Source organism: Pteronotus mesoamericanus, unplaced genomic scaffold, assembly GCF_021234165.1.
Source record: "Pteronotus mesoamericanus isolate MK-2021 breed Mesoamerican mustached bat unplaced genomic scaffold, CSHL_Meso_final scaffold_408, whole genome shotgun sequence".
Classification (NCBI taxonomy): Eukaryota; Metazoa; Chordata; class Mammalia; order Chiroptera; family Mormoopidae; genus Pteronotus; species Pteronotus mesoamericanus.
Window position 1 is genome coordinate 5,788,988 of NW_026555315.1, and position 26,098 is coordinate 5,815,085.

Here is a 26,098-nt window from a genome sequence, read left to right on the forward strand (position 1 = left end):
CAGTGAGAAGCTGGCTGTCTGCAGGCCAGGAAGAGACGTCTCATCAGGAACCGACACTGGTGGCACCTTGATCGCAGACCTCTAGCTTCCAGTGTTGTGAGAAAATAAGTTTCTGACGTTTAAGCCACCCAGTCTGTGGTATTCTGTTATGGCAGCTCTAGCAAACTAATACACATTTCTCACTCCTCAGGTCTTTTTAAATATTCATTCATTCATTCATTCAGCAAGTATATTGAGCCTCCCTTTCTAGCAGGCATTGATCTAGGAGCTCTCTGTATATTAACTCCTTTAATCATTTACTCAGGGAAACCTTCTCCAAAATGATGTCATGTTCCTGTATTATATGTTTTCAAAACATCCAGGTATTTGTCCTATTTAAAATTGCAGATGGATGGAATTATTTTACTCATTCAACAAATGTTGTTGAGCACCTAGTACATACTGCACTCTGTTATAGGCATTTGGGATAGGTGGGTGAACAAAATAGACGCAGATTCTTGTCTTCATGGGATTTATTGGACCTAAAGTCATGGAACTGTAATTCTCTGCCAGTGGCAGAATCGTTTATCATATTACTTCATTGCTACAGAGAACTTATCCCACAAAGGGGTCCAGATTTGGGACACCATGAGCTCAGGGAATTCATCCATCCATCCATCCATCCATTCATTTATTTAGTCAACAAACACACATTGGACAAGCATGCATTAGGGATGAGCCTGCATCCAGCAGGGCAGTAGAACTTGGTCCAAAGTCATAGCTGTGTGTTCCAGGTCACAGAGCCAGGAGCAGAATCTAGAGCAGGTAACCCACCTGTGCTTTTTCTTTAGTGTCCTTCTCAGACTGAGTCAGGTAAGTTTGAAGATACATGGGGAAGGCACACTGGTGGTAAGTGAACCAATGCACCAGCCTGGAGACACCATTCATTCACCTATTTGTCCAATCGAGAAACACACGCTGGGCACCGACCTGCTCTGGCCCAGGAGAAGTCAAACTGCATGAGATGCTCTGCTTGCCCTCGGACAGGAGGCTCAGAGCCCAGGCTTGGGGACACTGAAAGGCGCGAGAGCTCTGAGTCCACGTGGGGACAACCCCATCAGTTTGCCTCAGGAACCCTCAGTTGCCTCAGGGGAGAAACAAGTCCTGCCCCACCCTGGGGAGTCCCTCTCTAGTGGTGAATACACAGTTCTTATCCCAGGAAGACCCCTTTCTGATGCAGGAGACTCAGCTTGTCCCAGGAGAATTCCCAGTCAGATAGGGGGCACCGTCCTCGGTCTCCAGGGATTGCCAGGGGACCCAGCTCTTGCCCTCGGGGAAGACTGCAGGGTGGCGGGTGTCCCCAGGCAGACAGGAGAGCTGGGCCGATTGTACCCACTTACTACAAAGGGGAGGAACAGGAGAAGGTGTGCAGATCAAAACAGAACCCACTCATGTTAAACTGAGTCAATAAGCCTACTGGTCCTTCTGTAAAGCAAGGACACTTTCAACACGCAAGTGCCAGCCAGGTAGGAAAGCTGTGGACGAGGGGAAGAGGGAAAGAACGTTCCTCACTCTTCGTCCCTCCTCCCTCCAGGAGGGCATTTCTGGAAGCCTCCAGTGCCTCCGGAACCTGGGCAGCTGCTCTCTGCGTCCAAGCCAGTCAGCCTTTCAGCTGTCACTCTGCTCCCAAAATAGCTGTGGTTGGGGGAGGAGAGGAGGCTGTTGACCCTGGAGGGAGGGCATTGTAGCTGTTGCCTGGGGATGGACGTCTGCTGGGGGGTTCCCGTACCTTCTGGATTTTTCCCTCACTCTTTGGGGTGAGTGTCTGAGCCCCCAGAACTGCCCCTGCGCAGGGTGCTGGGACAGAGGTTAGTCAGCATCTCCATGGGGTGCGGACTGTCCAGTCTGGGGAGGGGAGGACCTCGAGTATCAGTGACAGACTCCAGGGACACCTGTCCTTGCGGCCAAATATGGTGTGGAGCCTTGGGCAGGGGCGATAAAGTCTCCTGGGCAAGGGCTGGGAGGGGCAGACCGAGGCGGGTGTGCTCAGGGTTCACGCAGGATCCGGGAGGAGCGGTGTCGCAGAGTACAGACCAAGCGCATTGTCCTCGTGAGCAAGTAAGCCCGTGGGGCTGTTCTGGGGACTGGGAGAGGGAAGGGGAACCGGCATGAACTTTCAAGGTCTGCGATGAGAGTTCAGGCCTTTGACGTGGTAACCTCTTCTGTCCAGGTAGGAGGGACAGAGAGGAGGCACAGGGACTCTGAGACCCCTCTCAACTTTCGCCATACTCCAAGCAAATACTGTAATGTCCTTTTGGGTGATGGATCTGGGGGTGCTGGGTGTAGGGCCCTTCCGGGGAGAGTGCTCGTCTTCACCCCGGAGCTCCAGACCTCAGCCAGCCATCCGGCCCAGGGTCTGGACTGAGGGGCTGGCCAGACCGAGCTGCTCTGTCCCAACAGATGGCGGAAGCCGAAGCCGAAGCTGTGCAGCTGAAGGAGGAAGGGAACCGGCACTTCCAGCTCCAGGACTACAAAGCCGCGACCAAGAGCTACAGCCAGGCCCTGAAGCTGACCAAGGATAAGGCCCTGAAGGCCACACTCTATCGGAACAGGGCGGCCTGTGGCCTGAAAACGGTCTGGGGCCGGGCGGGAGGCTGCGGGCCGGGCTCGGGGGGCGGGACACCATCCATCCTCCAGCCTCCTCCCCACCCCCCCAACCCCCACCTCATCCGGAGCCCTCAGGTGGAGGAGAGTGCCTCTCCCTGCTTCCCTAGGCCCACTCCCCTGGAGACAGGAGTCCCCCCAGAGGGGAACCAGGGTAACGGGAACTGGCATCAAGCCAGGGGCTTTTCCTAGGCTATCTCGTAGCATCTCAACAGCCGCCTGCCTCCGGAAGCAGCCGCTCTCTTGCCCATCCTGCAGATAGAATCTCCAGGCTCCGAGCGTTCAATTACTTGTCCAAGGTCTCCCAGGTTTTTAGCCGCAGAGCCTGGATTCAAATCCAAATCTCACCCACTTTTCCACGATCAGCCAGGGGCCCTCCCCTGACCCCCCGGCAGCCAGCAGCTCCCGGCGAGCGCCCTCCCCCTCCTGTGAGCACCCTCTCAGGCCGTCTCTGCAAAGCACCCACATGCACTAAGTCTCCTTCTCCTCTTTCTCAGGAGAGCTACGCTCAGGCGGCTTCAGATGCCTCGAGAGGTGAGCCTGGCCCCTCCTCCCTGGCCCCGCCCCCTCAGCATCCCCTTTTTGTCTAAGAGGCTCCTGACACCGGAAGGAGTTATAAATTGCACAAAGGCCAACCTGAGCATTGTAGGCGGGGCTTTAGATGTGCCATCCATCTATAAGTCACATTTTTGCAAATGGAGTTACATGTTAAGTATGTGGAAGCGGTATCTTTTCTTAAGAGATTGCTTCTGAAAATATTTGTCACAGTCATGACACACACCGCCTTCGTTGTAAATTTGGATGTTCTCATGGATGATCCCCCAGAGCAGGTCCATCAGCCCAGCTCACTCCGTGGGGGCCGGGCTTCCTCTGGGGAAGGGAAGGAATCAGCTTGCTCCAGGGACACTAGGAGAAATAAACATAAGAATAATAAACATAAGTCACCATTGACTTAAGTGCATGATTATTTTATTTTTTAAAAGGTTTTATTTATTTTTTATTTTTAGAGAGAGGGGAAGGGAGGGAGAAAGAGAGGGAGAAAAACATCAATGTTCAGTTGTTTCTCATGTACCCCCTTACTACAGACCTGGCCTGCAGCCCAGGAACATGCCCTGACTGGGAATCAAACCAACAAATCTCTGGTTCACAAGCCAGCACTTAGTTCACTGAACCTCACCAGCCAGGGCTGACTTAGGTGCATGATTAAAATGGGAAGACCTCTTTGGCTGCAGGCCTGTGTTTTGATCTGGTTGCCATTCTTTTCAGAGACACAGAGAGGCTGGAATGAGTTCAGAAGGGAGGGAACCCGCGGGAGAGGGGCCCGGAAACACACCCTGTGATGGGCAGTCAAGGGAAGTGGCAATAATTAGCTCAGGGAAGGCAACTCGCAGGTGGCACGGAGGAGAGTTGCCTTCAAACCCCTAAAAAGCAAAACTGTCACAAGGAAGAAAGATTGGATTTCATCTTGGGGGTTCCAGGGCTGGACTTGGGAGATAAGGGCCAAGTTACAGAGAGATATATTCAGGGAGGGAAAGGGAAGGGCTTTATGGCAGAGCTGCCTGGCTGCTTGGAGAAGGGGAAAGCTCCCCACTTCCTGAGGTATGCAAGCGCCAGCTGGATGAACGCCTGGCGGCGATCATCATGTAGCGGATTCTAGGACATCAGCAATTGGGCAAGGTGACCCTTAAACTCCCTTCTGACCTTGAGACTCTGATTTTTCCTTCTTTCCCTACCAAAGGGGAGCCTGGGGCCAGACAGTTCACATGGTGGGGGTGGGGGTAATCTCCAAGGGAGAGATTGGGAGCTGGGCAGGGTAGGAGGGACACTGGTCTGCAGCCCGGCCCCCTGACACCCTGCCTGTCGCCCTTGCCAGCCATTGACATCAACTCCTCGGACATCAAGGCTCTGTATCGGCGATGCCAGGCCCTGGAGCACCTGGGGAAGCTGGACCAGGCCTTCAAGGACGTGCAGCGCTGTGCCACCCTCGAGCCACGGAACCAGAACTTCCAGGAGACACTAAGGAGGCTCAATACAAGCATCCAGGAGAAGGTGGGCCAGACTCCTTCCCATAAGCCTTGGCTTCCTCCGGCCATTCCTGGCAAGGGCACGTGAGAGGTGCAGGACAGTAGGGCAAGGCTAGTCCTACCTCCACACCCTTGGGTGGGGTGAACACATGGCACAGGCAGGTACCGCAGAACAGCTGAGCAGGTGCACCTATCTGTGAGGGACCAGAGATGCTGTGGTGCTTGCTTAAGTATTCGAGCCAGCCAGACTAGAGCGTGGGTCTTTCACATTCCAGATGGAGGGTTTTGTTTTGTTTTGTTTTTCAATTGCAACTTAGTATGTCTGCAATTCTTCCTCTCTTTCTAGGAGAGTAAAGGCAGCATGCGATACCTAGGAATGGGCAGGGCGGGGGAGGGTGCTGTATTGGTGGTGGATGGAGGAGAGTCAGGAGCCAGTAGGAACAGGAAATCTTTTCTAGGAAAGTGGAGTGGATTGGGGAGAATTTGGACCAGAGGTGAGGAGTTCTGCACCCTAGTCCTGCCTTAGCTACCACCTTTCTGAGGGACCCCCTGAGGGGTCAGTAACTGATCACTCAGCTCCCGGCTCCAAGACTTAGTAACACCCTTGTGCCTGGGGCCACCCCGTGGTGGGACCTCTGTCCACAGGGGAGCCTCAGGGCTGAGGAACGGCAAACTAAAGAGGGTCAAAGAAGGGATGGTGCACGAGAGACCCCTCCCTTCCCTGAAGGCCAGGGAGGGCACAGGAGGAAGGATGAACCAGAGCAGCAAAGTAGCGGGAGGTACAGAAGGAGCTGTTGGGGGGTGGGGGGTGATGAGGAGCAATTGGGTCTTTTTATGAAAGCTCAGAGCACGGAGGCTGGGGGTGGGGTGGTGAGGGATGAGACAACGAAAATAGTCATTTTAATTGCTTACAGAGCTACTTTAAAACTGCTCCGGCTTCTGATCCCGGAGGCTTGTTTCTGTTTTAGCCCATATTTAAATGTTTAATGACTGTTTACTAGATTCCAAAAGTGGGGGGATGATACATGTCTTCCAAGACTTGCAATGACCAAATGGAATAGTGAATGTAACGAGATTCTACGCTTTGCGGGGCAAGGACTTGATTTTGTTTGCCATTCTAGCCCTAGCATCTAAACACCTACAACAGCGCCTGGCACCTAGTGGTTGTTCAGTAAACGTTTGTTGAATGAATGAATGACAGGGCAGGGGCCCAGAGTAGATACCCCAGTATTTACAGAGATGAACTTCACGTGGAGCTGATTGAAATGTGGACCTCTGCCTGCTTCCTTCCCCACTGCCTCCTCCTTCCTCAGCTCCGTGTGCAGTTCTCCACAGACTCCAGGGTACAGAAGATGTTTGAGATCCTCCTGGACGAGAACAGTGAGGCTGATAGACTGGAGAAGGTAAGTGCTGGGCAAGCAGCCGACCAGCAGAGGGCGCTCTCCAGACCCACGGGGTAACTGCTTCCACTTCTGGCCCAGCCGCAGTCTCGGACAGTTTGGGGAGCAGGAATAGGGTGGTGGGGGCCTCACCTTGGGGAATGTGGACAATAATAGGCCAAGGGTTAAGCACTTTAGAAAACAATGAGAACTGGAAGAAGGGCAGGGTTTAGGGCGAGGCCAATGAGAGTTTCGTAGCAGGGTTGGATTCTGTGTATATTTAAATTTTTGATGTTTTGTTCACCAGATTTTTTTTTGCATCGCATTGATTTTGATATTTTGAGTGTCTCACTTGCCTAACTCTGAGAAACAATGATATTTCATAATGTTTTATTTCCTTGCAAAATGTCATTCTGAAATATGAAAATATTTACTCATAATACCATCCTCCTAGCCAAATTTGTTGCATTTTTTCCTGTTCCCCTTCTAGCGCTTTTTCATATGAAAAAAAATTGAACAGCTGAGTGTTTTACATTTAAAAGAACTTGGCTAACAATGTCTGGGGAATTTTTGTTAGTTTTAGAGTCAGTAAGGCCATGTAACAGGCAAATATCTTTTATTTATTTTTGTAAAGATTTTATTTATTTATTTTTAGAGAGGGGAAGGGAGGGAGAAAGAGAGGGAGAGAAACATCAATGTGTGGTTGCCTCTCATGCGCCCCCTCCTGGGGACACGGCTCCCAACCCAGGCATGTGCCCTGACTGGGAATCGAACTGGCGACCTTTTTATTTTCAGGCCCGCGTTCAGTCCACTGAGCTACACCAGCCAGGGCACAAATATCTTTTATAACAAACTCTTGTGAAGACTTAATGAGTTGTTATAGATAAAAGCACTTGGTAAAATACAAAGCCTTTGGCGGGTAGAGGATGATGGTTCTGGTCATGCTTTTCTGGAATCTTCTCCTCAGCCCCCTGCCCAGCACCTACTCCCCACCTCTTTGCCCACCTCCTCCTCCTCCTTCTGCTGCATGAGTTCCTCCCCCAGCCCCAGGTTCTCAGGTCCTCTGCAAGCCCTTCTCTCCTGACCTGGGCCCTGTAAGGTTCATGCATTCTCGAGTTGGAAGGCTTTAGGGTGGGAAGACACTTGGGAACCTTCCAGCTCAACTGCCTAATTTCACGTACCGGAATCCAGGGCTCAGAGAGGTGCTGTGACTTGCCCAAGGTCACGCAGCTGGCGCATAGCAGAATCGGGATGCAAAACTAGGGCTTTCAGGACTCATCTCGTGTCCCCTCTGCGCACCACCCTCCCGAGGGGAAACTCTGCAGCTTCAGGTTAGCCTGAACAGGTAAACAAACAAGCAAGACGCCAAAACCATATTCAGGGAAAATCATTCTCCCCATAAAGACACTTCACGTCTGTTAAAAGATAAACTGAGGAATGTTGAAAGTTTTAAGAGTTAATTGGGCAAAATCAATTTGAATCAGGCGGTGTCAAAACAGAAAGGGGTCAGGAGGGCTACAGGAGCTGAGGGAAGGACTTACAGAAAACTGGTGGAGGCAAAGCAAGGGCATTATTTGATTGGCTATAGCTTAGGCCGTTCACTATTTGGGGAAGACTAGTTGGCTGTGATTCATTGTCCTTAAGTCTGGGCTTCTTAACCCGGGAGCATTATAGGCTTCGGTCTCGGTTTGCTTAGGTAGACTGCTAAGGCCTTAAAGCCACTTTGGTCTAATGGCCTCTTTGTTTAATTAATTTAACACTTTTCTATCTTTTTTTCAGTCCTTACCCATAAGTGTGTGTGTGTGTGTGTGTGTATATATACATATATATATATACATACATATATATATACACATATATATATAGCTTTATTTCAACATAAGTTCACTCAGAGTTGAACCTACGATTCTGACTCTGTTGTTACTAAGTCGGTCTTTATACAAGTTATTGTGTCTTTCTTTTGACTGATATTCTCGGGCTGTGTTTCCAGGAGTACGATTATAGGGCGAAAGAATATAAAGATGCTTTGAAGACCCAGTTCTTGAACCAGACCCTGCACTTGGCCCAGGACCAAGGCCTCAGCCACCAAGCCTGCCCCCTGCCCCTCACTGCCTCTCCTCTCTTTCAGGCCGCCAACAACCTCATTGTACTGGGCCGAGAAGAAGCAGGGGCAGAAAGGATCTTCCAGAACAACGGCGTGGTCCTGCTTCTGCAGCTTATGGACACGAAGCGGCCTGAGCTGGTGCTGGCTGCAGTGCGGACGCTCTCGGGCATGTGCGACGGCCACCGCGCCAGGGTGAGGGCCCGCGTGGGGGGTGCTTGGCGTGAGCGGCGGCTCGTCTGACAGCCTGGAGGGTGACATGTGGGCGGGGTGTGTCTGACCCTAATGCAAAGTCTAAAGTGTCCCCTCCAACTTGAGTTGTGTGGTCCTGGATTCAACAGATGGCTCCTGTGTTTTTCCTCCAAGCCGGAAATGGGTCTCTAACAAGACGAGGCTATGGAAAGTCATTTATGAGAAAGAGTTGAGTGCAGAGGCTGTGATTGTTTTACCCTTTTTCAGACTAGGTCTTCCAAACCCAGTGTGTATTTCACGCTTCTAGCACATCGCAGTGTGCAAGTGCCACACAGCAAGTGCTCAATGACTCCATGTGGCCCGTGGCTCTAAAACTCTGGAAAGGGGCCTGGCTCGTGTCAAGGGCATTCCCTGACCCTGGGCCTTGAGACATGGGCTCCCTACGGCGTGGGGTGGTTCTCTCCCGCCCCCTAACCTGCGCGGCCGCTGGAAGGGAGCGGCACGCAGCCGACTGTGGTTTGCTGGGGATCTAGGCCACAGCGATTCTCCATGCGGTCCGGATAGGCCGAATCTGTAGCCTCATGGCGGTGGAGAACGAGGAGATGTCTCTGGCCGTCTGCAACCTGCTCCAGGCCATCATTGACTCTCTCTCCGGGGAGGACAAGCACGAGCATCGAGGGAAGGAGGAGGCCCTGGTGCTGGGTAGGAGACGGTCTTCAGTTTTGGTTCTGGGCGCTGGGGGCAAGGGAGAGTCAGGCACCACCTCAGACTGGGAACTCCCTCTATGTGGAGGTGGCCTGGTTTTATTTTTATACTTATTTTTCTTAAAAAAAGAAAAGATTTTATTTATTTATTTTTACAGAGAGGGCATCGGGGGAGGGGGGAGAAAGAGAGAGAGAGAGAGAGAGAGAGAGAGAGAGAGAGACATCAGTATGTAAAACATCAGTTGCCTCTCGCACACCCCCAGCCAGAAATCTAGTGCCCTGACCAGGAATTGAGCCCGCAGCCCTCTGGTTTGTGGGATGATGCCCAACCCACCAAGCCACACCAAGGCTCTTACTTATTTTCTGATTATAAAGGTAACAGATGCATAGCAGCATTATCTACAATAACGTAAAGGTAGAGGCAAATCAAATGTCCATCAGTGGATGAATGAATAAACAAAATGTTTTATACATGCGCCCCCGCCCCCGCCCCCCGGAATATTTACTCAGCTTTAAAACGGAAAGAAATTCTGACACGTGATGCAACATGGATGAACCTTGAGGATGTTATGTTAAATGGAATGAGCCAGTCGCAAAAAGACACACACAGTATGATTCCGTATATAGGCAGCTTTTAAAATCGTCACACTCATAGGAACAGAAAATAGAATGGCAGTTGTCAGGGGTGGGGTAGGAGGAAACAAGGAGTTTCGGTTTTGCACGATGACATAGGTTTGGAGACGGATGGAGGTGGTTGAACAACTATGTGTCCTTAATGGCACCAACCTGTACACTTAGAAATGGTTAAAATGCTGAATTATTTTATGTATATTTTACCACAATTTTAAAAAGTATCAGAGGCTTATTGGAGAAATTTGGAAAAATTTAGAAAGTGTAACAATGAAAAAAAAACAAACCCTTGTAATTACCCTTCCAGCTAACTTCTTTTTTATATCGATATAAATATCTAACCAAATTGGAATTTGACTATGGACAGTTCTGTGTTTTTTCTCCACTGAACCTTATGTTAGTATTGTATACCATTTAATAGTCTTAATAAGAATTCCTTAGGACTCTAATAATGGTTAACTTTACATTTGTTTCATTGCTACACACGTGCACACACAGACTCACGCTCCTTCCTGCACACGCCCCTTCCCGGTCCTGAGCACCGTTTTAGGTGTCCCTGCTCAGCCGGGGAGGGTCCAGAAACTGCTTCACTTAAAGGACACATGATTTTAAATAATTTTATTACATTTCATTGTATGGTTGTGTCATAATTCATCAACCAGCTTTATATGATTGGAGATTTAGATTGTTTCTAATTGCAGGCTGGTAAAATACTTCAGTAACCATTCTTTACAAAAATCTCTGTTTGCCTTTGTAACTATTTTCTTGGAACAAATTCTGAGAAATGGGAGGATTAGGTCGAAAGCTGTGAACATAACTAACGTTCTTTCCCCACCTTACTGTCCAATTCCCTTCTGAGAGGGTGCTTCCGTTTGCACTCTTTCCAAGTGAAGACAAGGGTGCCAGTCTCAAATAATTCTCACCAGCCTTGAACACGATCATTCTTGAAGATATATTTTCCGTTTCAGTAGGTAAAAATGATCTTGTGTGAATTTAAAAATATTGCTAGTGAGTTTAATCTTTTTCCTTTACCTTTAAATCCAAAGAAAGCCATTTGGATTTCTTTGTCTTTGAATGGTTTGTTCATGTTGTCGCCTATTTTTCCATTGGAGTATCAGTGCTTTCTTACTGAGTCCTAAGAGCTCTTTGTAGATTAATAATGTCAGCTTTTGGGGAGCCCTGGATTCTCCCTGATACGGTTCCGGCATACTGGTGTAATGGTCAGCAGGCCACGTTCCTTCCCTGTGCTGGACTCACAGACGGGTCCACCCTGGCTTCGCCCCTGTGGCTTGTGGTGAACTGGAGACACTGCCCAGGCTACCTCGGGTTCACGCCTGGTGGCCTCCCTTGTGGGCAGCTGGCATTTCTGTGTAACACGGTGGCTGGATTCTCAACGGACAGGCCCCAGTGTGCAGGGGCTGTGTCAGCCTCCGGGGGCGCTGTAAGTCACGTGACCAACCCGGGCCCGGTGTGGGAGGGGACTACCCAGAGCGCGAACAAGGACAGGTGCGGTTTGTTGGGGGCCACGGCTTCCTTGGGAGGTAGTGAGCTAGTACATATCTCCGCTGAGAGAGTCTAAATATTGATTTCCAATCTGTCTGCCTGTGACATCTGCCCAACTCTGGTTGCAGGTCTGTCCCCTGCAGCCTTCTGCTATCTCGCCCTCAGGACATGGCTTTATCTGAAAACAAGCTGTCTCGTCCACTCATGTCTTCCCTTCTCCACGTAGACAGCCTGGTTCCTTCATCATTTATTTCCATGGCATGGTTTGGAAAGCTTTCCTCTCTGCCTGCCTGTCTGTCTGCTGGCCTTGGGGATCCTAGAATGAGAACAAAAGCCTCTAAGCCTCAGAGAGGTCAGACAGGGCAAAGCAGGAAAGGGCATCTGCCGGTGAAGAGTCCCAGTGGGCAGGGAGGGCCTGGCCTGCATCTGGGCTCCCCGCCTGCCAGAATCTCTGAGGAGTAAGATGCCTGTAAGTGGCATAAATTTCCGTTCTGGAAAATATTTTATTAAACCAGTTTATTAGAAATGACACCAGGGCACCCCTGGATCCCGGCCAATCGTTACCTGGAATGAAGGCCTTTCCAAGAACCAGAGCTGTGCAAGGCTGGAACGGGCCTCGGAGAGGTCGGCGCTCAGAGCGGCGGGAGGACCCCCGAAGGGCCGCCTAGGGACGTCCCTCCCTTTTGGGGGTGAGATGGACAGTACTATACTCTCCGGGGAAGTTCCAGTACCCCGGAAGCAGTGGATTTGATATTTCCAGAGACCTTGAAGCCCTTTCATTCCTGGTCCTCAATACCCGAGGCTCCCTGGTCCTCTCTTCCCTGTCCTCTCTTCACGCCGGTGCTCTCCTTCCTCAGACACCAAGAAGGACCTGAAGCAGATCACCAGCCACCTGCTTGACATGCTGGTCAGTAAGAAGGTGTCAGGCCAGGGCAGGGATCAGGCCCTGAACCTGCTCAATAAGAACGTCCCCCGGAAGGACCTGTCCATTCACGACAACTCACGCACCATCTACGTGGTGGATAATGGTGAGGAAGTGGGTGGGTCTGGGGCTCACTCCCGCCTTTCCAGTGGGCCCCGGGGTACCTCGTCCTGGGCAGGAGGTGGAAGGGGGGTGGCTTTTGTCTTCAGTCTCAACTGAAAAGGCAGGAAAACGCATTAGCATATTAGGATCTGCCAGCGAGCTGGTGAGAGTGTAGGTCAAGTCTGAATTAAGGGCCCGACCATCCCCAGGAAATGTCCAAACACACCAGAACCATCTGGGTGGAGTTTTTTAATTAATGCGGGTAAGTGTCAAAGAACAAACAAGACTCCACCCACCACAGGGTCAGGTTCCTGAAGTCTCAGGGTTGGCAAAATACTTCACAGGACTTCTCGAGGGCAAAGTGGCATCAAGTGTACTTTATATAAAGCACAGCATCATCGTTCCCCTGAATTTGTTAGCTCCCAGGTGGTAACCTTCTCCTAAATCACCTTCTTTAACTGTTCAGGAATCATGCCTGTGTCTTTATAATCTGCTACAATAAATTCTCTCACAAGCTTAATAACATTTAGACCATTCATTGTTCTAAAAGGGTCAAGGCAGCTTTACCAGCTTGAAATTCATTCTCTTTTGATATTGCACATCCCTTGTTTGGTTTCTACAGATCTCAGCAAAGTGCACATTGACAAATGAATCTAGTGCTTAAGACTCGCCCCCAACACCTTAGCCCCAACCATTCTGACCTTCTCTGCACATACTGCAAAGGCTGAGCCTCAACAGGAGACCTCTCCTCTCTGCATGAACACCTAGGCTCGGCCACACGGTGTATGGTGTAGGAGGGCGGGGAGCCATATTTATTATTCTAGGTACCAAAATGAATAGCACTGGGGTAAAAATAATATGGACTTAACATCCTGGCGTACTAAGGAAAAGCTGCAATGCTGAGGTTGTATGTTTTGCAAACTGGGCTGGGAGGCTTGGGATTCGGGGCGAGGGGCAGAGACAGACAAAGAGAAGGTGCAGAGTATTCTAGCAGAATATAAATGAGATGAATGCTCAGGGGGAGGGCAGGGACAGAGGGGAACACTGGGAGACGAGGTCGGGGAGGTGGTGGGAGGTGGAGCAGGTGCACTTGATGGTGGACTCGGAGAGCTGGGCTAGGAACTGGGGTTGGTCCGTGAGACCCTTTCTGTGCCTCTCCAGCCTGCCCGTACCTTTGTATATATAGTAAAATGCACACCACATAAAATTTACTGCTGAGTGCTGTTAATTCCTTCCTACCACTCAGTGTCATGCCTTAAACACTTACCTTAAATGTTCCTCCTCCCTCTTGCGTGTGCCACCTAAGGTCTGACTGAGTCCCAGCCACCTCTGCAACCTGGCTCTGAAGTCGAGCTGACAGCACAGCATCACAGTTAACATTATGGACTATGAAACCGGACGCTGCTGGAAAAGTGTCCTCACTGGGCCACTTGCCAGCTGCGTGGTCTCGGGCAACTTCCTTGACTTCTCCAAGTCTCGGTTTTCTGCTTTGAAAGATGGGAACAATGGTTCCAAACCAGTTGGATTATTGTTGGGATTAAATGAGGTAACGTGTATAAAGCTCTTGGAGTAAGCGCTCAAAATAACTTGCAATTCTTACTTTGTTGGAGCAAATCACCCATCTGTGGTGTTACTGCTCTATGCTTATCACACCTTGTTGTAAGCTTTATACTTCTGTCTTCCCTATTGCATGGTGAGCTTTTTTTTAAACTTTATTTATTTATTTTTAGAGAGGGGAGGAGAGGGAGAGAAACATCAATGTGTGGTTGCACTTCACATGCCCCCTGCTGGGGACCTGACCTGCAACCCAAGCATGTGCCCTGCACTGGGAATTGAACCGGCGACCCTTTGGTTTGCAAGCCGGTGCTCAATCCATTGAGCCACACCAGCCAGGTACATTGTGACCTTTTTGAGGTCAAGATTGTTTCTTTTATTTCAGTGCCTAGAAGATGGTCATTTATTCATTCATTCATTTATTCAACAAATACATGACAGTTAAGTTAGTCTGATGTGCAATAAGAAACCATTGAAGAATCTTCAACAGAAGAGTAGGGAAAATAACAATACATATTAAATATAGCATTCTAAATAAATAAAGCATATTTCTTGAGTGAAAATGAAGGGCTGGATTGACATTAGGCAGTTTCCATGGATTATCTCATTGAGTCCTCAAACTCTATGAGGGAGGTAGTGTTGTTCCCATTTTCCAAATAAGGAAAACTGAGGCCCGGAGGAAAGAGAATACAAAATAATCTTTGAAGAAGATTGCACAGCGACCTATAGGATGGGAGCACTGATAGAGTCCTCTGAGGTCAATTACTCTCAATTCTGTAAATCTGAAAACAGAGGCCCACAGTGGCGAGCGAGTTGGTTGAGGTCTGGCAGAGTTGGGCACAAAGCTGGGGGTCTCCTGGCCCCACCCAATGCCCTGCGCTCTTGGTCAGCCCTGAGCTCCCTACCGGCAGGCTGGAGAGCAGCTGGTGAGACCACATGACTGAGCTGGGGTGGGCAGGGGTGGGGTGAAGGGAGGGGAGGGGCGTGTTTGTGAGGACAGGGCCAGGCAGGGGTCTGACACCTGCCGCTGCTGTCTGTCCCCTAGGCCTGAGGAAGATCCTGAAGGTGGTGGGGCAGGTTCCAGATCTGCCATCCTGCCTGCCCCTCACCGACAACACCCGCATGCTGGCCTCCATCCTCATCAACAAGCTCTACGACGACCTGCGCTGTGACCCAGAGCGCGATCACTTCCGCAAGATCTGTGAGGAGTACATCACGTGAGTGGCCTGGAGGCCTCAGGGTTGGCCTTGATATTAGTTATCAATGAGGGGTAACAAGTTACCCCCAAGCTTAGCAGCTGAAAACAACATTGGCCATTTATTATAATAAAAGAGCAATTTGGGAGTGGCTCAGGGCGGGGGGTGGTTATGGCTCTGGGGTTCTCTTGAAGTTACAGCCCCGTGTTGGCCTGGGCTGCAATCCTCTGAAGGCTTGACTGAGCCCTGGCAGGTGTGGCTCAGTGGATTGTGCACTGGCCTGTGAGCCAAAGGGTCACCAGTTCTATTCCTAGTCAGGACACATGCCTGGGTTGCGGGCCAGGTCCCAGGTGGGGGACACACAAGAGGAAACCACACATGGATAGTTCTCTCTCTCTCTTTCTCCTGCCCTTCCCCCCTCTCTCTCTAAAAACAACAACAACAAAAAACTTGATTGAGCTGGAAGATCTACTTCCAAGATGGCACGCTCACATGGCTGGCACATGGGTGCTGGCCACTGGAGGAAGGCCTCAATTCTTCCCTGTATTGAGCCTCTCCTCATGGCGACTGGCTTCCCCTAGAGGGCATGCTCCGAGAGAACGAGGCAGAGATGGCGACGTCTTCGGTAACCTAGCTTCAGAAGTCAAACCATCACTTCTACCACATTCTATTCATTAGAAGCAAGTCATTAAGTCTGGCCTGTGTTTAAATAGAAAGAATTAGGCTCTACCTTTTGTAGGGAGGGCTGTCAAAATATTTTTGGACACATATTAGACCTACCACAGTTTCCTGTAGTTGAAAGAAACAGTTCAACTTGTCAAGGAGGGAGCCGTGGCTCCACTGAGGCTTTAAGAACTGTGTGGCCCTGCAGAGACTAGAGAGGCGCCCAGGCCCTCAGCACCTGGACTTCCTGGGTCTTCTCACTGTCCCTCCATCGTCACGGTGACTCAGATGCTCTGTTTGCATCTCTGTTTCTCTTTATATGTTTTCTCCTTTCTCTTCCTACTGCTGCATGGCCTTTAATCTTTTATTCCAATGATCCTCAAAGTGGTACAGGATTCAGGTTTCTGGGACTTGCCCTTGACTCGGTAGCCTGGGGTGTGGCTCAGGAAGTTGCATGTTTAAAAGCACCTGCGTGCCCCGACTGGTGTGGCTCAGTGGGTTGGGCATCTTCCTGCAAATCAAAAGGTCACCAGTTTGATTCCTGGTCAGGGCCCGTGCCTCAGTTGTGGGTTCGGTCCCCTGTTGGGTGTGTGCAAGAGGCAACCAGTTGATGTTTCTTTCATACATGCAGGTTTCTCTCTCTCCCTCTCTTCCTCTCTTCCCTTTCTCTAAAAATAAATACATAAAATCTTAAAAAAAAAAAAAGTGCCCAGTGCCCAGGTGAGTCGGGACTCACCCTTCCCAGGGCAGCTGGCATCCGATGACTCGTCCTTCACCCCAACGTGGAACAACTTTGAGGGGAGTCTCAGCTCTAGAACTCTTCACAGGCTGGCGCTTTGTCATGACTACGCAGCCCAGCGTCTCCCTCTGTCCAGTCCCGCTTTCTTCCTTCCCCCAGCAGGTGTCGATCCCAAGAGCTCTCCCTGATAAACTTCCTGCACATCAATCATGGTCTCCGAGCGTGCTTCTTGGGGAACACAACCCCCGGCACGTCTGTCATGTCACTTGTCCTCATCGTAACTCTTTCAAGTAACTCTTTTCAGATGAAGAGGCTGGGACCCAGAGAGGTTCAGTGAACTGCCCAAGGTCACACAGCACAGGAGTGGTGAATTCAGGATGCAAATCCAAACCTGTCTGCCCTCAAATCTTGCACTCTTTCCAACCTCCTGGGCCAGTTCTCTTGACCACCCCCGCCTTCTCTTTTAGGGGCACGTTTGACCCCCAGGACATGGACAAGAATGTCATCGCCATCCAGACAGTGTCGGGGATCCTGCAAGGCCCCTTTGACCTGGGCAACCAGCTGCTGGGGCTGAAAGGGGTGATGGAGATGATGGTAGCGCTGTGTGGCTCGGACCGAGAGGCGGACCAGCTGGTGGCCGTGGAGGCGCTCATCCACGCCTCCACCAAGCTCAGCCGCGCCACCTTCATCATCACGAACGGCGTGTCGCTGCTCAAACAGATCTACAAGACCACCAAAAACGAGAAGATCAAGATCCGCACACTGGTGGTAAGTGGGCTCGGGACCAGACACCATGCCAGGCCCCAGGGGCCGCAGGATGAATGAGGGGATCCCCCTCTGAGGGCAGCGAGGGGTCCTGCAGAGCAGGCTGCGCTGGAGGAGGCTGTGAGAACGGATTGGCAGAACGGTGGGCCCTGCCCTTTAACCTCCGACACCACGTGTGCCTTTGTTTTTTAATCCTTTCCTACCTCCCCCCACCCACCTTTCTCTCTGGTAATCACCATCCTGTTGTCTGTCTATGAGGTTTTATTTTATTACTACTTTTTTCTTTCATCTTTTTCACCTCCTCCATGCTTCTGGGTGGCACTAACACTGATCCAGCAAGTATTTTTACAGCAAACTTCAAAAAGTCAGTTTCTTTCATTAATCAGTTTCTATATAGCACAGTCAAACCTGCCTCATTTTTTCCATCTTCATTTTACAGAAATTATTTTCATTCACTTTTTCCTTGTAAACAATTACAGCGAGGCTTTGAGTCATTTATTTTTTTCATTTGTAACAATTTTTTTTACAAATTAATTTTAGCTTCTGCTGTTGTGAGTTTTCCCTTAGGGAAGACATTTTTTTCTAACAACTGTCCAAAGTTCCTGGGTAAAATTCTAAACATCTGAATTTGTCACCCACAGGATAGGATTTCTCTGCCAGCTATGTGCTCTGACAAGTTTCAGCATTGCAGTTTCAGATGTGATCACTATTAGCTCATGCTGATGTTTCAAAATGGCAGACACAAAACAGCTGTAGGGTCAGGTGGTGGGGAAAGGGGTTCGGGTAAACACCTCCAGCTTTTGGGACATCCATCTTCACCTGGAAGCCTCAGGGAAGGCATCTCGGAAGAGGCGGCCCCAGAGCTGCATTCTGTAGTGCGTGTAGAGGTTCGTCCAGGCAAAGAAAAAGGGGCAAAGTGTCCCAGCCCCAGGGACCTGTGTGAGCAAGGCATTGTCCCCGAGCTTGGTGCCTCTGGTCCTTCAAACGCCCACTCTCTCCCTCCTTCACAGGGACTCTGTAAACTTGGCTCTGCAGGTGGCACAGACTACGGTCTCAGGCAGTTTGCTGAAGGGTCAACAGAAAAACTGGCCAAACAGTGTCGCAAGTAAGGGCCTGCCTATTTCCCTAGGCCTGCCACTTCCTCTCCGGGTGCGCCCTAGCATACACCAGATTGTAGAAGGCCCCGCTACCCCGCAAGGGCATTGCTGTCCCGACCTGAGCCCTGGAGCGCTTCCCCAGCACCCCGCCCTCCCCCATTCCAGGTGGCTGTGCAATCCGTCCATAGACACCCGCACTCGGCGATGGGCAGTGGAGGGCATGGCCTACCTCACACTGGACGCTGACGTGAAGGATGACTTTGTGCAGGACATCCCCGCCCTGCAGGCCATGTTTGAACTGGCCAAGGCAAGTATGGCCCCGACCCGCGGCCTCGGGGAAGATCTGCCGGGGTCAGGCTCACAGGGCCTTGTGCTGAGCCTGGGAAACTGGATCCCTGGGTCCTCATCCAGGCTGCACCCTCTGCTCCCTGTGGGAACCCGGCTCAGCCATTTCCCTCTTTCTCGCCCTCACTTCACCCGACTACAAACTGGGCGCGCGGCTCTTCGTGCCTTCCAGGCCGTGGGAGGATGAACAAGAGGACGGATCCTCAGGAAGTGGGATCTGAAGGACCAAGAGGCAGTATCAGGCCTCTTAGGGCCCCCGCTCTCCTTCTGAGCCCCTCTCAGACTCCTTTCCTCTGCTTTTTCACCACCAAAGGGAGCAAGTGTGGGAGATTTTCCCCAGGGCCAGACCAGATGGTGTCCAGCGCCCGCCCTGTCCCCACCCCATTCCATGCCCACCCCAGGGGAGGCAGGCATGTATGTGGAAGTGTGTTAGCCTGGACTTTTCTTCCTTTCCTTCCTTCCTTCCTTATTCATTATTATTATTATTATTTTATTATTATTTTTTTTTGTAGAGAGAGAGAAACATTGATTTGTTGTTCCACTCACTCATGCATTCATTGGTTGATTCTTGTGTGTGCCACAACCTTGGTGTATGGGGATGACGCTCTAACCAACTGAGCTACCCAGCCAGGGCCGTCCTGAACTGTTCAGAGAGGCACGAAGCAGGGGGCATCTTCAGAGGACTCCCATCCGTGCTCTCAGGGGTGCTGTTGAGAGTGCACCGTGTAGCAGCAGAGCCACGTCTTTGCCCTTCTGTGCTGCTCGCACTTGCCCTGAGCTGAGCTGCATCAGCCACACGCTCCGCCCAAACCGACTTGCATGCTGTGCGAAGAAGCCGTCTAGGAAACAGATGTTTGTTCTAAAGTTTCAGTTCTGCCTTTTCCCCTCCTGTCCCACTACCCCGTGCCTCCAGACCTCTGACAAGACCATCCTGTACTCGGTGGCCACCACCCTGGTGAACTGCACCAACAGCTACGATGTCAAGGAGGTCATCCCCGAACTCGTACAGCTGGCCAAGTTCTCCAAGCAGCATGTGCCCGAGGAACACCCCAAGGTGGGGACAGGGACAGCCCGGGAGGGTGGGTCTCTGCCACCAGACCTCCAGAGAGGTGGAAAGGAAAGAGTGATGTCAGGGTGCCCCGTGGGTATGTCTGGGAGAATTTCCGGAAAGGCGAACTGAAGGTGATAACGGTAAATTTACCCCACTAGGTGGCGCTCAGGTTCTTCTTAGTGTTAATGTTCTACTGGCTAGGGTGGGAGGGGATGGGGGGCGGTAAGGAAGGAAACCAAAAATTTGTAGTCTGAGAAAACAGAGCCATGATGAACACTTTGCAGTTTATGTTGTTGATTTCATGGATATTAGACAGTTGCATTTTATGTTCCTAATACACATACAAATTTTATGTTCTGGGATATCTGGATTTGGGGATATGGGTGCTAAGGAGGAAAAATAAGAGCAGGGACATGGCTCAGAAGTAGCCAAGATGTCACAAATCCCTTGGGTCCCTCCCCCCAGTGATTCCCTGCACACACAGAGGTATACTTTGTGTGTAGTTTGCATGTGAATATATTATATATGCATATTTCCAACCAGTAAAACATATAGATTTTTTAAATGATCAAAGCAATATAACCATGTTGCAACACAAACAAAAAGGTGGAGAGTAGAGAAAAGAAGCTGACCGCTCACAATGACATCATCTCCCCCTGCCACCCTCAGCACCTGGGTACGTCACTGTTCCTACCAGAGCCTTTTTTTCTTCTATGCACCTTTTTTCTTTTCATACTTATAATCAAAATGTACTTACCATTTTGTACCCGATTTGGGAAAATACTTTATGTGTTTTCTCATGGCTGCATCTTTCTCTGAATTATTTTTCAAAGCTGCATAGTATTTCTTGCAGGCGAGAGCACATAGCATGTGCTGCTCCTGTCAAGTTCAAACGCAGCCCCTCGTGATGGCCGGCCACACAGTCTCGGGCCAGCTACCCTGAGGACTGACTGTGAAGACTATCCAACCCTGGGGCTGACTTTGGGTTTCCAGCAAAACCCAGCCCATTGTTACATCAGCTTTATCTGCTCCCTCTCCCCGCTCACTCCTGCCTGCATCCCCCTTCCCTTCCGTAAGCTACACGCCCCAAATCCCTTAAACCTTTGCTTCTGCTGTCACGTGTCCTCCTACTACCTCTGACCCTCCTGTCTCCCTCTTATAAAGCCCCTGGTGATTATATCGGGCCTACCCAGGTAACCCAGGGTTATCTCCCCAGCTCAAGATCCTTAAGTTAATCACGCCTGCAGAGTCCCTGCAAAGTGCCACGTAAGGTAACATATTCACAGGTTCCGGGGATTAGCACATGGACACCTTTGGGGACCATTATTCTACGTACCACAAGATGTCAGAAGTGCACCATCTTAGTTCCAGTACGGACTGGCCTGGTGCCCAGGTCCCTTCTCCACCGCCATCCTTTTGTCTCCCCAGGACAAGAAAGACTTCATAGACATGCGGGTGAAGCGGCTCCTGAAGGCCGGCGTCACCTCTGCGCTGGCCTGCATGGTGAAAGCGGACAGCGCCGTCCTCACCGAGCAGACCAAAGAGCTGCTGGCCAGGTGCGGCCGCGGTGGGCCAGGGCTGGGGTCTGAGGGGACGCAAGGCAGGAGGCTGGGCCGCGAGACAGAAGTGGCAGAGTAAATAAGGAAATGAGCCTGAGCCACTGAGGGGCCTGGGAGGAGCCTGAAGGGGATCGACACGGAAAAGTGACACGGGACGGGGGGGGGGGGGGTGGCTGGTGATCACAAGTGGGAGTTTGCATCAGGAGGAAAGAGGTCACTCTCTGGCTGGTTACCTGGTTTTGTGTGGAACCTGCTACTTCGGAGCTGAAAGGCACCGTGAGTGCGCAGCCTGATGGGGGAGGCCGACAGCCTCCCAGTTGCAATACAGTGGAGGGAGAGCCCTGATGGCGGAAAGACCGAGGGCCGGTTGGAGCATGCGCAGTGGCACCCAGCCAGCCAGGCTGGAGGGTGAGAGGGTGGGCGGCCAGGGAGGCCTCCTGGAGGCCGTGACTGCTCAAGGGAGCCCTGAAGGAACCGGAGGAGCCACTCAGCGGCAGGGGAGAGTAGGCTTCCAGGTGGAGGGAACAGCACGTGCAAAGACACCAAGGATGGAGGAAGAATGGATGAATTTAGGGTTCGCCTGCCATATGCACGGAGTGCATAGGAGGGAGCAGCGCTAGGAAAGACTAGAGAGGGAGACGGGGCCAGGTCGCAGAGGTCCTGGGGTGCCTCGACGTTGACATGCTTCTCATGGTTGGCGGGCAGCAAGGGGCCACTCGTTGTCTCCCTAAACAATGATGAGGTGGCTCTTTGCAGCCTCACTTGGCCTCACTTGCTCCCCAGCCATGACGTTCTTGGTAGTATCTTCCCATGGTGCACCGCACAGTGGTAGCACCTTCCAGGGCTTCCCTGGCTCTGGCTGGCTGGCTGCTGAGGCCTGGGGGGAGGGGGTGCTGGCGCCTGAAACGCCCTGGATCCTCACTCTACAGGGTATTCCTGGCACTGTGCGACAACCCGAAGGACCGAGGCACCATTGTGGCTCAAGGCGGTGGCAAGGTAACTGAGTGGGATGAGGTTCTTGCCATCCTCGAAGGTGTTCTACTGGGGAGGGGCACACTTTGTGTGTATGTGCACACACGCACGCACGCATGCTCACAGGCAGGCTGTTTGCCTGGCTCAAGAACAGTGTACCCTCTGTCCCAAGCTGGCCTCCTGGAATATGGCCATTCAAGTAACTGCTGTCTGTGCTCATGGCCCCAGTCCGATTTCGGCCTGGTTCTGTGACGTGTCATGGGACCCACTGTGGAAGCCCACCTGTCCTCCTGGCCGCTGGAAGGAAGCGCGGTTGCAGATACACTTTACTGCAGAAGACTTGTCACTAAGTCTTTACGCATCCCTTGTTAGCTGCCCAATCTTGAGTGAATTATTTCATCTCCCTGATCCACAGTTTCCTCATCTGCAAAATGGGTGGTGGGGGGATCACAGACTCACTTTGTGGAATGTCACAAAGATTAGAAGAAATACACTTAAAGCATTGACTATAGTAGGTGCTCAATAAATGGCTGCTGTTATGATTAGGTTTGACTTAGGCAAAAAGGAAAAATCAGTGTATCCATCTATTTACTCTTCTAAAAGCTGAATCAATGTACAGATGGTGGGGAGAGTGGGGCTGAATCCTTGATGTGCACTGGGAACCAGGGGGAGTGAATCTGTGACTAAATATTCCATTGTTTTCTATGATGCCCAGGAATTGATTATATCGCAGAGTCTTCCTGAGCTTCTGATGGAACGGATAGACAGACAGACAGCGGCTGGAGGACGGGGACAGGGGACCTCTGGGTGTCTGTGATCCAGGAGTGACTGTGCCCTTTCTTGCAGGCCCTGATCCCCCTGGCTTTGGAGGGCACAGACGTGGGCAAGGTGAAGGCAGCCCACGCCCTCGCAAAGATCGCTGCCGTCTCCAATCCGGACATCGCCTTCCCCGGCGAGCGGGTGGGTGTCTGGGTGGGTGGGAGGGATGGGGCGATGGGAGGAGTCGCCTCTGCTCCGAGGGGCCTTTCTTCTTGTCACCCTGCTTCTGGCCTGGGAGGGGGGCATGACGCTGTCACGGAGAGGGCAGTTGGAGGTCCCTGGATTCCAGGCGTAGTTCTGCCTAACACGTGACTCACATGGCTGTCCTCTCGGGACTCATCTCCACTGCAAAGCGAAGGAAACGACCCTGCCCTTCAGGGTCATCGTCAAAGTCGAACCAGACAACGGGTGGACATGTGTTTTGGAAACTGTGAAGCTGGGCGCCTGTAAACATGAGAAACTAGGCTCATGGTCTCCCCCCGACCCGCTCCTCACCCTGCCCCCCCCCCACAGGTGTATGAGGTGGTGCGGCCCCTCGTGAGACTCCTGGACACACAGAGGGACGGGCTGCAGAACTACGAGGCTCTCCTGGGCCTCACCAACCTGTCCGGGCGGAGCGAGAAGCTCCGGTGAGTGGGGCGTGGGGGGAGCAGGGCTGAAGACAGGCGTCCGCCCGAGTGTCGGGTAGAACGTCACGTGCACCTGTGGGAAAGCCGCTCTGCTCCAAGGACAGGGCCAAAGGCAGTGGGAGAAACACCGCAGGAGGGGTTTGAATGAGCACTTGGAAACACCACGTGGTGAATGTGCGTGCCAAAGGAGACTGTGGAAAACCTTCCTTCTGAAGTTGTAATAAGATACCCAAGGGGTGGGTAGGGAGAAAGTGTATTCCTTCTCAGAAGCAGGGGGGTGGCGGAGTGTATTGGGTTGAGACTCTTTTGGTGCCAAGTGGCAGAAAGTTCAACTCCAACCAGTTTAAGCATAAAGGGAATTTACTGGCCCATGGAAATCAAAAGCCTGAGATGCGCCGGACGCAGCTGCAGCTTGATGCAGGGCTGCAAAGCTGACCTGGGGCCTGCTTCTCTGTGCTCCTGTCTCTGTCCTACCTCTCAGGTGGGCTTCCCCCTCGCTCACAGCCTCAAGGCTTCATCTTCACATCCAGCAGGAAGTGGCTTCGTTTCTTTGCTTCAAACCCAGCAGGAAAGGGCAAGAAAGAAAATTTCTCTTCCCCAGCAATAATACAAGAGAATCCCTGGCTGGGCAACATTTTCACCCTGGAACCCATCACTGTGGCCAGGGTGCCATGCCATGTCATTCATTTCACGCCCACTGGTGCCCTTCCTGGAGCTGGGGGCAGGATCAGCGCCACAGAAGCCGTGCCGGCCGAGGATGTGGGAGGGACACCGCTAGGGTGGGGAAAGGGCACCTGGGTGGCCAAAAACCCCCACTGTTCACGATAGAGAACTCAGTGGCCTCTCCCGCTCCACCCCTCCCACCGTAGGCAGAAGATCTTTAAGGAGAGGGCCCTGCCAGACATCGAGAACTACATGTTCGAGAATCATGACCAGCTGCGGCAGGCGGCCACTGAGTGCATGTGCAACATGGTGTTGAACAAGGAGGTGAGGGGCGCAGCGTGGGGAAGGGGGAGGTCGAGGCGCAGAGAGGCAGGCCTTAGGCCGGGGCCTGGCGTGAGACCGGGGCTGTTACAATGGTACTAGGGAAGCATTTTGCCGGAGAACCCAGGAGCCCCCAAATCTTTCCTGGATTACAGCACCTGCTCCCTATAGGGCCCTGAGGCGAATACAGGCACAAAGGAGGCAAAAGAAAACAGATGAAATCGTATTACCCCTAGCAGGGGCCGTGACCCCAAAGCTTGCACTGCATGAGGTAGAAGTTAGCATTCACTGAAGTTATTTAGGTCAAGTAATCTCATGGCAAAGCACTATACGAGACCAGGGCCTCTTGGCGGTCAAGAGAGACTCGACCAGTTGCACTTACTGAAGCGCGCTCTCTCTCTCTCTCTCTCTCTCTACACACACACACACACACACACACACACGTAAATATATGGGGGAATATATTATATATATATATGGAAGAAATGCAAAAGCAGTTACAATTTTAGAATATTTTAAATGTTAGCATGAATGAACTATCACTGTTTCTATAGAAACCACATTGCGCTCTAACTGTGCTCTTCACAGAACAATCACAGGATTTATAACAAGAACATGTCAGTGGCCTCGTGGTCCAGCAATGGGATAAACTGCAACCTTATGAGGATTGCACCTCTCCCCCTCCCACTCCTGCTCACTAGGGTATCTCGCTGTGCCTGCAGGTGTAGCCTCCCCATCCGAGGCAACAGCGGGGCGTCTGTCTGCGTCCCTCACGAACGTGGGGGCCAGGCCACGGAGCCCGGTGTGAGATGCCCTCTGTTTCTCTTCAACTCAGGTCTTGGATCTTCTCATTGTTGCAGGAGGAAAACTTGACCCGTAAAAGCCTGCCAAAGTCCAAAGATACAAAGCTAGCAGGGCCCACCAGGGAGCTGGCCCAAGGCTGGGCCGGGGGCCTGGCAGCCCCGTGGGAGGGCAGCGTGTGTCCAAGCACAGGGCGGGGGGAGACACCCTGGGGAGGCGCAGCAGCCTTCCCTGCGGGGGCGCCAGCTGCTGCAACAACCAAGATCCGAGTCCACAGCTGGCCTGGCAGAAGAGTTCATTCCTCACTCCTATCGTTTCGCACTCATGTTGGGATCAGGCAGCTCACTTCCGAGCAGTGACTCACAGATCCAGGCTTCTCTGACCATCAAGAGCTGTCGCCCCCCTCTGCCACCTTGGGAGCGGTCACTATTCAGATGGGGAACAGCGCAGGGGGTCGGGGGGGGGAGGGCGGCACACCCGTATTCTCCACCCTGGCGGCCCGGAAGAGACACGCGTCGCTTCCACTCGCATTCCATCGCTGAGAACCGGTCACGGCCACCTCTAGGGGAAGGGGTGAGGAGCCTACTCCTTTGGGGGCAGCTGCTTCCCTTTCATAGCTGTGCCCCATGAGGAGCGACCGCTCTGAGCTTCCCCGCCCTCACTTCTGGGGACCCCTGAGCCAGCTTCAGGGACTGCGCAGCTGTGATCTTGGGCTCCTTTTAGA

General features: G+C 51.8%; 1 protein-coding gene across 2 annotated transcripts in view; it reads left to right on the forward strand.

The window, feature by feature from the left end:
* Positions 1 to 1,692: 1,692 nt before the first annotated feature.
* The window catches only part of UNC45B (unc-45 myosin chaperone B), a 28,995-nt gene continuing 4,589 nt past the window's right edge, over positions 1,693 to 26,098 (forward strand). The window contains exons 1-18 of one of the 2 annotated variants that reach the window (XM_054593261.1): positions 1,693 to 1,796; positions 2,440 to 2,613; positions 3,141 to 3,177; positions 4,517 to 4,692; positions 5,981 to 6,070; positions 8,175 to 8,342; positions 8,873 to 9,041; positions 12,034 to 12,204; positions 14,800 to 14,971; positions 16,820 to 17,120; positions 18,128 to 18,222; positions 18,380 to 18,521; positions 19,473 to 19,613; positions 21,039 to 21,166; positions 22,099 to 22,165; positions 22,988 to 23,101; positions 23,474 to 23,589; positions 24,459 to 24,576. In XM_054593261.1, coding sequence (XP_054449236.1) covers positions 2,440 to 2,613; positions 3,141 to 3,177; positions 4,517 to 4,692; positions 5,981 to 6,070; positions 8,175 to 8,342; positions 8,873 to 9,041; positions 12,034 to 12,204; positions 14,800 to 14,971; positions 16,820 to 17,120; positions 18,128 to 18,222; positions 18,380 to 18,521; positions 19,473 to 19,613; positions 21,039 to 21,166; positions 22,099 to 22,165; positions 22,988 to 23,101; positions 23,474 to 23,589; positions 24,459 to 24,576 — 2,379 coding nt within the window. In that variant the 5' untranslated portion in view covers positions 1,693 to 1,796. Of the gene's footprint in view, positions 1,797 to 2,008; positions 2,098 to 2,439; positions 2,614 to 3,140; positions 3,178 to 4,516; positions 4,693 to 5,980; positions 6,071 to 8,174; positions 8,343 to 8,872; positions 9,042 to 12,033; positions 12,205 to 14,799; positions 14,972 to 16,819; positions 17,121 to 18,127; positions 18,223 to 18,379; positions 18,522 to 19,472; positions 19,614 to 21,038; positions 21,167 to 22,098; positions 22,166 to 22,987; positions 23,102 to 23,473; positions 23,590 to 24,458; positions 24,577 to 26,098 lie in introns of those variants that run through there. The other variant, XM_054593260.1, reaches the window with a different exon arrangement.